Source organism: Mytilus galloprovincialis, chromosome 1 (genome assembly GCF_965363235.1).
Source record: "Mytilus galloprovincialis chromosome 1, xbMytGall1.hap1.1, whole genome shotgun sequence".
NCBI classification, from domain to species: domain Eukaryota; kingdom Metazoa; phylum Mollusca; class Bivalvia; order Mytilida; family Mytilidae; genus Mytilus; species Mytilus galloprovincialis.
Window position 1 is genome coordinate 108,748,699 of NC_134838.1, and position 15,536 is coordinate 108,764,234.

At 31.0% G+C, this 15,536-nt stretch overlaps 1 protein-coding gene across 1 annotated transcript in view; it reads left to right on the plus strand.

Annotated features, from left to right (window-relative positions):
- Nucleotides 1–4,952, plus strand: part of LOC143050164 (zinc finger protein 277-like) — a 63,324-nt gene extending 58,372 nt beyond the window's left edge. The window contains exon 13 of the mRNA XM_076223801.1: nt 4,388–4,952. Within this exon, the coding sequence (XP_076079916.1) occupies nt 4,388–4,580 (193 nt within the window). The 3' untranslated portion in view covers nt 4,581–4,952. The remainder of the gene's footprint in view (nt 1–4,387) is intronic.
- Nucleotides 4,953–15,536: the final 10,584 nt, after the last annotated feature.

Here is a 15,536-nt window from a genome sequence, read left to right on the forward strand (position 1 = left end):
ATTTAAAAGTGGAAAAGAATAATGAAATGCAAACATCAGTAATGACATAGTTAGGAGTAATAAGAACTGCAGGAATCATGGTTCTATGATATAAAAACAAGGAAAATTAAAAATCTATGAAAACATATGTCAAAAGATTTTTTTCATTTAACCCTTTATATATTTTTGTCTTTGATTTACAAAAGAGAACTTTTTATTTTCCTAGAGTATTTGACATTTAAATTTGTTTAGGACTCCAGGTACAGGAAATTGTTTTTAGTTATATATTACAATTTTTTTAGAATCATTTCATGAATATAATTATATATATGTATCTTTATAAATTTTATGAATAAAACTTATTAAAAGGAGATATTGGGTTTTAAAATGTCAATGAGAAAACCACACATTAAAAGCAAAAAAAACAAACCAAATGCACTGTAGTACTCCTAGATAGTACTGGTTTGTAAGATATGATATACATATTTCATAGTCACAATGCCAAAAGTTCAAGTACTATCAAAGCATCAGTAGCCTTGGGGTATTAGCACCTAAAGACATCTTATCGTATCAATTATGATGTGTGGTACACCATAGCAATTGCTAACAAAAATAGAGCTAACATATACCGTGCTTTATTAAATTGCTTCAGGTTTTATATAACAAAGAATCTCCCGAACTTGATGATGGGTGACACATATTTTGTCAGACCACAAAATCTGATAATTATTTAAATTGATGCATTATTCAAATCAATAACTTTTTGTACGTCGCAGTATTCGTCATAGTAACATTATGTTGATTGTATGGGGTAAATTCTTGTTTAATAAATTCTGTTAGATCAAGCAAAAAGAGGGAAATTAGTTTTTGATTTAATGTAAACTTCCCATATCACCTGTATATCAATATAATTTTATGATCCGTGTTTGTCAAAATATGTTCGATTTCAAATTGATAACTGAGTAGATGAATGCAGTCTTTTTATTATTGTATTCATAAGATCATGTCTATGTGTTTTCTCAGGATTTAATTTTTATTTATTAGTCCATGGAGCTCATAAGGATTGAATGGATCTGTTATTAAAATTTGAAAATTAATGTTGTAAAATGATTACATAGATAAATGTAATTAAAATATTTTTTCCAGATCTAGCCAAAACTGCTCTGTATTTTTTATAAGTGGGTATTAAACAGGATACACAAATTTCTGCTGGAGTTCATTTAAATATGGAACCTTTTTTAGATGACTTGAAATTTTTTATTTGTGTTTTGACATTTTTTTAAATCAATGTTTTTGAAAAAGTTTGAATAGCAAATCTGTTATATCATAAACTTTCAGAAACTAATCAAGAATGAAATGTACTACTGATCGTACTAGAGATGTATCTCTGAATGACTGCCATGAACATTTACCACCATAAATTACAATAACACCATTGTCCCACTGACATATTAGTATAAGTAACACTGTTTCTATCTCTCAACCCATAAACACTATGTAGCAGAGACATATCTGTGTCAAATTTCACTGATTCAATTCCAAAACACACAAACACAATTTAACAGTGACAAATCTGTAACAATTGCAGTGATACTATTTCTAAATACATAAATACTATGTTACAGTGACATATCAGTATCAAAATGTATTGATACAATTTTTAAACACAAATAACAGTGGCATATCACTATCAAAATTGTAGTTATACTATTTCTGATCACTTAAACACTATGTTGCAGTGATTCTATTTCTAAGCACATAAACACTACCAGAATATGTTAAAGTGACATATCTATTACAATTACAGTTTTTATACGACCGCAAAAATTTTAATTTTTTGGTCGTATATTGCTATCACGTTGGCGTCGTCGTCGTCGTCGTCCGAATACTTTTAGTTTTCGCACTCTAACTTTAGTAAAAGTGAATAGAAATCAATGAAATTTTAACACGAGGTTTATGACCACAAAAAGGAAGGTTGGGATTGATTTTGCGAGTTTTGGTTCCAACATTTTAGGAATTAGGGGCCAAAAAGGGCCCAAATAAGCATTTTCTTGGTTTTCGCACTATAACTTTAGTTTAAGTGAATAGAAATCTATGAAATTTTGACACAAGGTTTATGACCACAAAAGGAAGGTTGGGATTGATTTTGGGAGTTTTGGTTCCAACAGTTTAGGAAATAAGGGCCAAAAAAGGGCCAAAATAAGCATTATTCTTGGTTTTCGCACAATAACTTTAGTATAAGTAAATAGAAATCAATGAAATTTTAACACAAGGTTTATGACCATAAAAGGAAGGTTGTGTTTGATTTTGGGAGTTTTGGTCCTAACAGTTAAGGAATAAGGGGCCCAAAGGGTCCAAAATTGAACTTTGTGTGATTTCATCAAAAATTGAATAATTGGGGTTCTTTGATATGCCGAATCTAACTATGTATGTAGATTCTTAATTTTTGGTCCCGTTTTCAAATTGGTCTACATTAAGATCCAAAGGGTCCAAAATTAAACTTAGTTTGATTTTAACAAAAATTGAATCCTTAGGGTTCTTTGATATGCTGAATTTAAAAATGTACTTAGATTTTTAATTATTGGCCTAGTTTTCAAGTTGGTCCAAATGGGGGTCCAAAATTAAACTTTGTTTGATTTCATCAAAAATTGAATAAATGGGTTCTTTGATATGCCAAATCTAACTGTGTATGTAGATTCTTAATTTTTGGTCCAGTTTTCAAATTGGTCTACATTAAGGTCCAAAGGGTCCAAAATTAAACTAAGTTTGATTTTAACAAAAATTAAATTCTTGGGCTTATTTGATATGCTTTATCTAAATATGTACTTTGATTTTTGATTATGGGCCCAGTTTTCAAGTTGGTCCAAATCAGGGTTCCATATCAAGTATTGCACAATAGCAAGAAATATCTAATTGCACAATATTGTGCAATAGCAATTAATTTTCAATTGGAGTTATCTTTCTTTGTATAGAATAGTAGTTGATAATATATGTTGAAAATTTGCCAGACATGACTATAATGTCATTTTCTATTTTTATTTGCCAATAACTTTATGTAAATAACTTCATTGGAAATTTGCCAATATAAAATGTTGCTGATGAAGCTTTTTTTCCTTATCTTATCTAAAATGTTTTTAGATAATGTATGTTGGACATTTGCCAGACATGACTATGATGTCATTTTCTATTTTTATTTGCCAATCACTTTATGTAAATAACTTCATTGGAAATTTGCCAATATAAAATGTTGCTGATTAAGTTTTTTTTATTGTTTTATACAATAAACAATGTATATTCACTTTTACTACCAACCAATCTTTACCATTCAGTGATAACAAGCACTTTATTTTACATTTTAATATTTTATGATGTATTTTAAAGAGTAGTTATTGTTGCAAACTCCATTAGAAATTTGAATTGATATCAGTTTTGGAAAAAGGGAAACGGGGATGTGAAAAAAAAAGGGGGGGGTTTAAATTTTTCTCATTTCAGATTTCATAAATAAAAAGAAAATTTCTTCAAACATTTTTTTGAGAGGATTAATATTCAACAGCATAGTGAATTGCTCAAAGGCAAAAAAAAACTTTTAAGTTCATTAGACCACAGTCGTTCTGTGTCAGAAACCTATGCTGTGTCATGATCAACTATTTAATTTTGGGTTTAAAAAGTTTGAAGAAGAAATCTTTAATTGATTTGTAAAATCTTGACATTTGTTTTGTGTAAAAAAAAAACCATGTAATGTCAAAAATTTGATCACAATCCAAATTCAGAGCTGTATCACGCTTGAATGTTTTGTCCATACTTGCCCCAACTGTTCAGGGTTCGACCTCTGCGGTCGTATAAAGCTGCGCCCTGCGGTGCACCTGGTTCTATTTCTAAACACATAAACACTACCGGGATATGTATCTATTACAATTGTAGTAATACTATTTCTAAACACATAAACACTATGTTACAGTGACATATCAGTATCAAAATGCATTGATACAATTTCTAAACACACAAACACAATGTTATAGTGACATATCTTTTACAATTGCAGTGATACTATTTCTAAATACATAAACACTATGTTGCAATGACATATCTGTATAGTTATTAATAATGAACAGTGTCCTTGTTTGTGATTCATTTGACCTTGAAATCTCATTCACAGATCATTGATAATGTGAAGTATATGTGATATCTTTACTTAGACCTTCATCTCAAAGATTTTCACCATAAAACTATAACCTGCAAAGTATGTGAAACATTCAGTGATTAACTAATTTTCAAGCAGTGTTCATAATTTATCTAAGAAGGCTTAGATAAAGTCTTTACTTTATTAAAATCAATTGTATTGGTTTTTCAGTAAAATTATCAACAACTTATATGCATTAATCATATACTGATATTTCCATTTTTGCAGGTATTTCTTCCCAACATATGAAAATGACAACTTATTATGTCAGCTTGAAGATGATGACAATGATCAACAGATGAATCAAGATGGCAGCACTACTAGTTGCCATGGTAATGTGACTGTGATAGCAGAAGACAGCCCTGTAGAAAACACAATCTTAACAGATGAGAAACTGAGACGTGAAATACTAATGTCATAGTTCAAAATGGAGATGTCCAGATAATTCTTACTGTGATATTGATTACTGAAAAAATGTTACTATGCACATACATATTTGAATACAAGTGTATATATATTGGTGTTATTTAATGCATTAAAATTGAAATTGACCCATATCTCTAATTTCTGAGAGTGAAAACTGTGCTCCCTGAGGCAAGAATTTAAGAAGAGGGGTTGATCCACAAACAGCAATTTTCATTTATGTCAAAGAAAGGGGATATATTTACACCCTGTCCCACTTGTATGCTGATCTGAATAACACACTTTGAGTCACCATTTGATTGACTTTTGACTACTATTTCTTATTGATTCCAGAAGTTGCTTCATTTGCATTGTAAAAAATGATTTCTATTGACTGCTGAGACTAATGTTTATCATCATTGAAGAATATCTGAAAAAGGCTAGGAAAATCAACAAAATGTAAACTTCATTGGAAAATAGTGCGTCAAAATAGTTTGTGTCTGTGGTATTTTTATGTTGAGTTTGTCTTTTATAATTAGGAAACAAAAGAAATACTTTGTGTTATGTAATATTTTAAAAAATTCAAGCTCTGAATAACACCAATAACATCAAAAGCTCCTACAAGGAATTTGAATCCTAAACTATTGTATATAACAGAGATTCTGAATGTGGGCATGTATTCTTAGCTGCCTATGAATGTAAGAATAAGAAGATGTGGTAAGATTGCTAATGATTAACTAACCACAAGAGAACAGAGACAAATGTCAACAATGAGCAAGACCTATACCATATAGCAAGCCGACCTATTAACTGTCAAAGTGTTGTTCTCATTGAAAAACAAAAATAACTCATGTTGGATCTATGTACTGGTTCAATAAGTTTTGCCTCAGTTGTGTAACTGTGTCTTGTAAATACAGTTTACTCTGCACCTGCATTGTCAACACAATTCTTCTAACAAGATTATTGTAAATAGAATCTAGGTCTTGCATTGTTTGATTTTTTATAGATATATATATATATATATATATATAGATGTTCATGAGAGTAAATTGTTGATTTGTCCCTTTACTTTTTAAAGATTTGTGCTGTTTGAACTCCAAAATGTCTTACATGACCAGCACCAGCATGTGACATGTTAAAGTATTACGTCTACATGAAACCACTGGACTGGTATATCCTGATATACATATGTGCATGGGAGATGTTGTTCTGGTCAATTGAGCTTTCCCTTTGTTATACCTTTAAGCTTGTAAGTGTTGGAGCATGTCTAACACCCACCTTGCCATTGTGTTTGTTCTTGTATTGTAATGGTTTTTACAGAAAACGTGGTACATTGTCAGATTCTAATACACAAGTTAACATGCGAGTAGAATGTGCTGATTCATTTAGTTCCCGAGTGAGTTTTTATTCTGTTCGAAATTTAGTTGCCATTAAAAATTTCATATCCTGTTAATCATATCTACATGAGACTAATTAAATTAACTCTATGCATTTGGGTAGAATGCTCTATTGAAGTTATGAAAACTGGAGTCAAACCTTCATATCGAACATGTGCAGTTCTCTATACTATTGCAGCTTATACCCTTATAGGTTAAGTTATATGTGGAACCTCTCTCTATTTGATATGACTTCATTAATGAGAGGAGGATTTTCGTAGATGAAATGCTTCACTATTATTTAGGACAAAGTAAATCATTGTCTTTTCATTACAAGGAACTTGTTTGACATTTCTGTAAAATTATCTTCTAGATGTCTCAGATCTTCAATGCCAGTTTCAGACATCTAGGTCTGTGATGTTGAAAATTACTATTGGTCACATGTTTGATTATCTTCATCAAACGTATTGCAAATGTAAAGTAATGCCAAAACATTGATAATTTTGTCAACATCGACGCAGAACAAATGTATAAAAGCTTTGGTTTGTATATGATCTGTTTACACGCGTTCTTAGGGTGATCTATTGTTGTTTTTATAATGTAAATCTTTCATATTAAATAAACCACATTACCAAACATTTTCAAATGATTTCTGTAAACATTCTTTAATCTTATTTAACCTATTAAGTCATGAAGTATTACAGATGGTTCGTTTTGATTACTTATTTAAATCGTTAATGAAGAAAACTAGTCTTGCCCTCGGTTTAGATATATACTGTAAATGGTCTATTGTAAGGTATCTTGTTAACCTTTTTCGAAGAAGATTTGCATGGACGGGTTGGAGGTCATCTTTGTTTCCTCAAAATATTTATTAAAACAGGTTAGATAAACATAAGTTTAAGATGGCAAAACCGATAGCTTTGTAACGATTTTTTAGAAATTTTAAATCCTTGCCTTATTCGTAACATCGCAACCATGACGGTGATAAAATTATCTCCATATCATTGGAAAATTTAATCCCTTTTCTGAACAATTGAGTTTAAAGTAGTTTTGTTGATCGGATGGATGCGTCTTCTATCCCAAATAAGTATGAGAAAAGGAATGTTTCTCTATGTAACAAGCGGGTTAAGTAGTTTGACAATTGCTGAAGAGAAACATGATACATGCATTCAGATTCTATAGAATAATGCACCCAATGGGGCATGGGCAACTATGTAATGAGAAAATTATATATTGGATCAGCATTTGGTGGTCTTTTTAATTTCTTTGGCCATCTACAAAACGTTTGAAAATTTGTTAATGATGGGACCACTTAAATATTGATATCTAGTGTTTATGCATATTGTTGAGGTATAATGTAACCTAAGTTATTTATTAGGTCATCAGATGAATGGTTTCATCTATACAACGTTCTGGGTTTTTTGTCCAAAGACATTTGCGCCTCTCTGAAATTGTAGAGTAGAAACATTGTAGGAATGTGTATCTATAATGTAATAATGTCACTTAATCAAACAATACTATGTTTTCTTTAAACATTAGATTATAATTTACATGAAAATCGTTTCGAGCTTGAAAGAATCTTAAAGTACTATGAATTACGACTAATCCAAAAATCAAATAAAAATTTGAAACAAATTTAGCTGACTAATTTTTCATATTAAATATATAACATATTGAACTAGATTTTAAGTTCTTAATCATGTAAACAGCAGAGTATATGATAATATACATATACCCGTAACAATAACGCCCACCTAACTTATTACTATTTTTTTTTAATTCTTTGACTCAGTAGAGGATAAACCATAATTATAAATTCAGTACAAAGATGTAGATAATATGATGTAAGGTTACATCTTATTGTTCAATTTAATTTTTCAGATAAACGTCTTTGTATCCGTATTTGTTAAACACAATTGTTGTATGATACAACAGCCCATTCATATTTACGCCTGAATGTTTATGAACATGTATGATTCATTTATTGTATAGACAAATTACCATACTGAAAAGTATCCTCGTTTCATTTAGAGAATTTTTTTTCGAAAAATTAAAGAAAATATTTAGTGTCATGAGTGTTATGTTTTTAGAATCATCGCTATCTTTAAGAGAAAGAAAGAAGAATCACTAAAATACTGAACTCCGAGGAAAATATAAAACGGAAAGTCCCTAATCAAAGGGCAAAATCAAAAGCTCAAAGCACATCAAACGAATGAATAACAACTGTCATATTCCTGACTTGGTACAGGCAAATTCATTATATTGACAACGATGCGTGAACAAAACAAACAGACATAATAGGTAAAAAACTAAAAATGTCAATAATACAGCAGTCAACATTGTGCTATAAACCTAATCACAAAAAAACATAAAAAAAAACATGTAACAAAGAAGCACAAAATGGCATACAGACCCACGGGCTTCGGTCACAATTTGTCCACAAGGATATGCAAGTGGTTGTTCTGTGCAGCTTTCAGTGGTTGCCTCATACTGATGAAAATGTATGTAATCTGTTGATTTTTATACGACCGCAAAAAAAATATGGGATCGTATAATGGTATGATGTCGTCGTCGTCTGCGTCGTCCGAAGACACATTTGGTTTCCGGACAATAACTTTAGTTTATGACATTATGTGAATGAATCTCTGTGACTATTTTAAATAAGATGGTTCAATACCACAAAGGGAAGGTTGGGATTAATTTTGGGGTGATGGTTCCAACCGTTTAGGAATTAGGGGCCCAAAGGGAGACCAAAACAAATTTTTTTCTACTTTCAGGATAATAACTTGTGTATAAGTATTTCAATTGCTCTGAAATTATACCACAATATTTTTAATACAACAAGTAGAAGGTTTGGATTCATTTTGGGGGTTATGGTGCCAACAGTTTAGGAATTAAGGGGCAAAAAGGGGCCAAAACAAGCAGGCCAATAACTTGTGTTTAAGAGTATGGATCTCTATAAAGTTATACTACAAGGTTCCATACTACAAAGGCTCTGATTGAGTGTGGGGATAATTGCTCAAAGAGAGGATTCAAAAAGTTTGGGGGTTCCAATTTTTTTAAGAGGTTCAAATTTTTTTTCTCAAAATTTTTCGAATTTCAAATTTTTTATTTCAAGAAGAATCTTTAAATTGCACAGTATTGCACAATAGCTTTGTAATATCTTGTCATTTATTTTGTGTCAGAAACTTATACTACGTCAAAATTTGATCACAATCCAAATTCAGACAGTATCAAGCTTGAATATTGTGTCCAAATTTGGCCCTGCTGTTCAGGGTTCAACCTCTGCGGTTGTATCACGCTGCGCTCAGCGAAGCAATTTATTTTACTAGACATCAAGGATTTATGATTAACATACAACACACGTCCTTGTTAGTATACATATATTTTCATCTTGATAAATGTATTGCTTAAATGTGTCAAAACATCAAACAATTCAAAAACCTACATCAGCATATTTATCTTCTATATGAGGTTGCATTCACGACCAAGCAGACAACATAACATACAATGCAGATGCTGCCACGCGGTAATGTGGTCATGTAAGTTTGTTCTAACGTTGTAACGTTTCAAGATTGTTACAAGACAAGGAAGGAGTGGTGCCAGCGAGAATATTTAACCCCACCATTTTTAAAGGTGCCTTTTCCAACTCAGGAGCCAGTAATTCACTGGTTATCGTTTGTTGCTGTATATCATATTCGTTTTTCTCTTTGCTTTGTATATGTTTGTATATACATTAGGCAGTTGGTTTTCTGGTTTGGATTGTTTTACGTTTATCATATCGGGCCTTTTATAGCTTACTATGCAGTATTAGTTTTGGTCATTGTTGAAGGCCGCGTATGGTGACCCACATCTATGTAATGTAGCCTCTTCTTTGGCGATCATACCAAATGTTATTTTGATAGTTAAGCAATATGCCAAGATCTAAATCGCCCAATAATGTGATACTTAAATTGGAATCCATGTCATCTGCAACGAAAGTATGATTTAGGATCACAGGCACTCGTCTCAGAATTTTTGTTTATATACCTTTATATATAGGACATTTGTTTTTCTGAGACGAGTGCCTGTGTTTAGGATGTAGGGATGTCTGCTAAAAATATTCAGGACCATGGATTGACAGAGCCAGATAATATTAGTAATTTACTTTTATATTTGAGTATTTCATACTCAACTATAGTAACTTTTACTTATTGTATATGTATCATTGTGATTCCGTTGCCAGCTATAAAGTTGTGCATTTTTTGGGCCTGCTTTGCTTTTTCGCACAAATGCCGATTCGTCGATGATTTCTTGAACTGTTGATGTTAAAACATTAAAACAATATAATGCTGATGAAAGCCATGGTGTGTAGCAGATGCATCATCCCACAACTGATAAAAAAAAACACCAGTCCTTGGTTAAACAAGTATTTGGGCTCCATAATGCTGAATATGCCATATACCCTGTCAGCTTACATATCCTTGTGGATAAATTGTGACAGAAGCCCGTATCACTTGTATTATAAGTTATTGGCAATGTAAATATATGATTTGACAAATAGATCAGGTACGAAATACAAGTTATCCTCAAACTTTGAATTGGATTAGAGTAGGATTATATACTGACGTATCGGCAGGAGGTTCCTAATCGGATTGGCGTCTCTAAAATCTATACACAGTCACTATACTTCAACCACTCTGCAGATCATTCTACTTTGTAATGAAAGATTATCAAGGATAATTGGTTAACACAGAAAGTTCTTACTGTTTTCTTAAATCCTTCAGTCAAAATTTTACCGTGGGAAAGTGTTGATAAAGGACCAATTTGGTCTCAAAATCTTAATCCTATATCACCGTATCATTTGTTTTTCTCTTGCAAGTTGTTTTTGGTCTGGCGTATAAAATTCAAATAAATGTGCCCTTAACAGGTATATATGAGGAAAACTTCAATACCAATAATATTTTTAAAAAGGTCAAGAAGTCACATTTTACATGCGCGTATCTTGTGTAAATTCTGTCTCATATATTTATCGTATTAGATTTCCTACACCGTTAGTTTTGTATATTCTAATGTTTACTTATATGGCCGAATGATCTGTAATGCTTTTGATTTATATCTCAGAAATCTTTTATGTTATATCGACGAAATTTTATACTGCTACTTTTGGTGTGTGAACGAGGCGGATACTGGTGTGTTCGATGGTAGTTACATGTGTTTATCCACATATTTTGATTTATTCATGGTTTAGCATTAAACGATGTTTGAATTCTTGCATATTCACTCTCTAGCATATACTGTAAATTTGTCGTTCAAAAGACTGTACTAGTTAAACAGGTGCCCCTCTTTGACATAAGTTTGCTGCAGAATGAGAGAAGCCTAAGTGACCATATTCCATACCGTTGTCATTAAATTATAACTACTAGCTTAAAATAAACTCGGTCACCCTTTTATATGTATAATATTTTTTTTAGATTACACGATAAAAAATACACTTTGGCAAAGTACTATCAATATCTGTTTAGTTTACGGTATATTGTGTATATATATAGAAACATTTGATATGCTTGTCTTCCTAGAAAACGTATTTCTATTCTCTATTTGGCCCATGGGACCATTGGCACCTATTGCTACCAGACATTGCTATTGGCATGCGTCTTAAAAGACCTTTTGATTTTTTTCGCACTTGTGAGAATCAGATTAATGGAACAGTTTAAACAAACTTGATATTCTTCAATTCTGACAAAAAACGTGACCGCCAGAAATAAATGTTGGGATGATTTATCAACTTTTAAATTTTATTTTCTCAAATACGACATAATCGCTTCCTTTCAAACTCATCAGTCTTGCAACGATTTAGTCATGTATATGCAAACAAATGCCACGGATTTTTAATATATCATATTTTATATGGAATTTCATTTACAGTGAGTTGACTGTTAGTGTTGCTCTCCACCAATTGCAACTCATTCAAAATTTTGACCAAATTGCAATTTGTTTTTTAAAATCAAATTGTTCAACTGGTCAGAAATTTGAACCAACTGCTGTAGAAAACCACAACCAAGTCTTATAAGTGCAAGGAGATAAAATAAAACATACTTACAATCCTATAAGACTTTAACTCCACTTTAATGATGTTGAGACAAAATTAGTTTATCAGTTTGTATAGTTATATTATATTCATTTCCATGCTGAAGGGGAACTGTTTATTTTGAATTGCTATTAAATTGTCCAAACTAAGCTTTCATATAGTTTTTCTTTCTAAAAGTATTCTATATTTATAAGAATCAGATATCATTTTAAATAAAACATCATATATTCAGTAAAATATGTGTGAAATAACAATATGCTATTGATAAATTTTCAGGGGAGATAACCTAAAATATTATTCTTTTTAATAAAGACTTTTTGAAAGAAAAGTTATCATCTCCCCCATGGAAACTTCCAACAAACATATATTGCAATTTTACACGTATTTTACTGAATATGAAATGTTTTAATTCACATAATGTCTGATTCATATAAATACTAGAACACACCCGTGATATTGCAGGTCCGTGACTGAATTAAAGTATATAACTATGCGCAAGCCTTATTTTAGTATTAGTATTGTCATTTGATAAAGTCATGCCGATTATAAGATACACAGTTTTCTCCAATTTCAAATCTTTCTGTTTGAACCCGTCGAACTGGAACTTATCAATTATTGATAATATTAATTATTTGGAAAACAAAAGGTCCTGAAATGGAGTACTTTTTAATCAACAGCATTGTCCTATATTAGTCATAAATAAAATTGAATTCTTTGATTCGCTGTTTTACGTCATGCCTGCTAACAAATTGAAAACTGTACCTATACGCCTTATTTTAGTCCAGATTTTTAGTATTCGTATTGTTATCTTAGAAAGTCTAACTGATTAAAATACTACAATAGCTAACAATTTGACAATTAAGTAGTGTCAACCCTGTGATTATGACCCGTGTAATACTATATAACATATTAATTCTGAATACACCGTTTGGTGGTGCGCCTGTCAGATGCGAAACGTACAGATAAGGTAATCGGTAACAGGTGAATATACTATTGGTATCGGTATTGGACTCGACCTGGAACTTCTTAATTACTTTGGCAATATTAAAATAATTACGTGGAAAACAAAAGGGCCTGGAGTGGTGTAATTTTTAATCTACACCTTTGTACTATATTAGTTATATATAAAGTTGAATTTTTTTATTCGTCGTTTTTACGTGATGAAGGCTGACAAATTGGACCTCGTAATTTTAGTATTATAGATAGAATACTTTTAGAAAGAAAAACTATATGAAAGCTTAGTTTTGACAATTTAATAGCAATTCAAAAAAGTATTCTATTTTTATAAGAATCAGACATTATGTGAATTAAAACATTTCATATTCAGTAAAATATGTGTTAAATTGCAATATATGTTTGTCCCATGGGGGACATAATAACTTTTCTTTCAAAAAGTCTTTATTAAAAAGAATAATATTTTAGGTTATCTCCCCTGAAAACTTATCAATAGCATATTGTTATTTCACACATATTTTACTGAATATATGATGTTTTATTTAAAATGATATCTGGTTCTTATAAATATAGAATACTTTTAGAAAGAAAAACTATATGAAAGCTTAGTTTGGACAATTTAATAGCAATTCAAAATAAACAGTTCCCCTTCAGCATGGAAATGAATATAATATAACTATACAAACTGATAAACTAATTTTGTCACAACATCATTAAAGTGGAGTTAAAGTCTTATAGGATTGTAAGTATATTTTATTTTATCACCTTGCACTTTCACATTTTGACTGAACAATTTGTTCAATTTTCTGACCAGTTGAACAATTTGGTTTAATAAAACAAATTGCAATTTGGTCAAAATTTTGAATGAGTTGCAATTGGTGGAGAGCAACACTAACAGTCAACTCACTGTAATCTGAAACAAGGTGACCAATGTGCAACATACATTTAAGAATGGTATATTGCATGTCCTTTCAGGATAAATGTTTGTCTTTTCGAAGTCAAACTTGAGAGGAATCATAATTAGGTCTGCAATACAGCATGCCGGATAACGGAAAGTGCACATATATATATATATTTACGTGAATAACAAAATTTCAAAAGTTCAAAAGTTTTCTTTTTTATTCCAAAATACCTGCTTTAAGCGATTTCATGTAAGTACACTTATTATTAAAGAGGTCTTTTTCGTACATGTAAATAAGTCCCAAAAAGGTCATATTGAATTAAATATTTATTAAAAATAGATCTTCTTTAAAAAGTTTAAAATTAAAAACTAATCTTTGTGACTTTTAACGGTTCCATAAATCCTAACCTGTGGGAAAATAAACGACTAGCCAGCAATTAAAAACCAACGATTTATAAGAAGTGCCTGGGAGCTGCACTATTTACCCTTCCTATACTTAACAATTAATAAAAGGTTGCAAAAAGAGGTGTAAGAGGATTCATAAGGAAAAAAGGATATGTTTGTATGATCAAAATCGCCCTAATAGTTCTAATTTAAATAAGTCTTATCGTAGTCTTTCTGTATTGTGCATTTATTGTACACATGCAGTTTAATTGTATCTGTATTTTCAGTAGATATATATAAAGGTGTTTTATTGTAAAGTAATGGTTAAAAAAGAAATGATGATGGTGCTGCAACAGTGTTTTCTATTTATCTGGAGTCTTTTGTATTGATCACGATCAACATTTATTGTTCAATTGTCATGTTTAAATAAACAAGAGCAAAAACATGCTCTTGTTTATTTATTCTGCATGTGCGTGGAGTAAATGAATTTTACATCTGGTTTCTAGTTTTCTATATTCATTCAAGTTTTCTGTGCATGGTTTAGTCGGACTTTTTGGTTCGCAATATTACATGGGTGTCTTTTTTCGTGACTGATTAAACCATGCAGTACTAACAGAAGTAGCATACAATATCCATAGAATTAAGTCACAAACTAAACAAGTACAAACTATAACATAAATCGTGAAATTGTCGGGTAATTCAGTATTTGTAAGCTTTATACTGTAGCTAGAACTCTTCATGTGATCTCTAACTTCCAAATATAGTAACTGATAATTCGTGCAATTTCAATATCATGCCACGTCACTTGTCTTCTAAATTTTGTGTTACGAATTATCTGTGTGTTAAAATGCATTACTTTAATTGTAATCATTTAAGCTGCAGTACAAAAAACTACTTTTGGTAATTGTCAAAAAATTATAAATTTGCTGGAATTTAGCACGAAAAGGTGGAAGGGATCGGTTCACCTCACCCTTACCTAGTTACTAAGCCACATACACAAACGTTGATACTTTTTTCTGTTTTGTTGTGGTTCGTGTTGCTCAGTCATTGGTTTTCTATGTTGCGTTTAGTATAATTTTGTTTGTTTGAATATCCCTTCAGCTTTGTTATCTTTCGCCCATCTTTTAAATGTAAAGACTGAAAACGTATTTCTGAAATGACTCTGTAGGTGAAATAAATATGCTTGCTTTGCGAATAATTTTAAACCTGCATTTACTTTTTTTTCTTTGTATTGTTGTTCGCCGATTGGATGGGTCAGGCCCTATCCAACTGATGTGAACAATTTGTTCG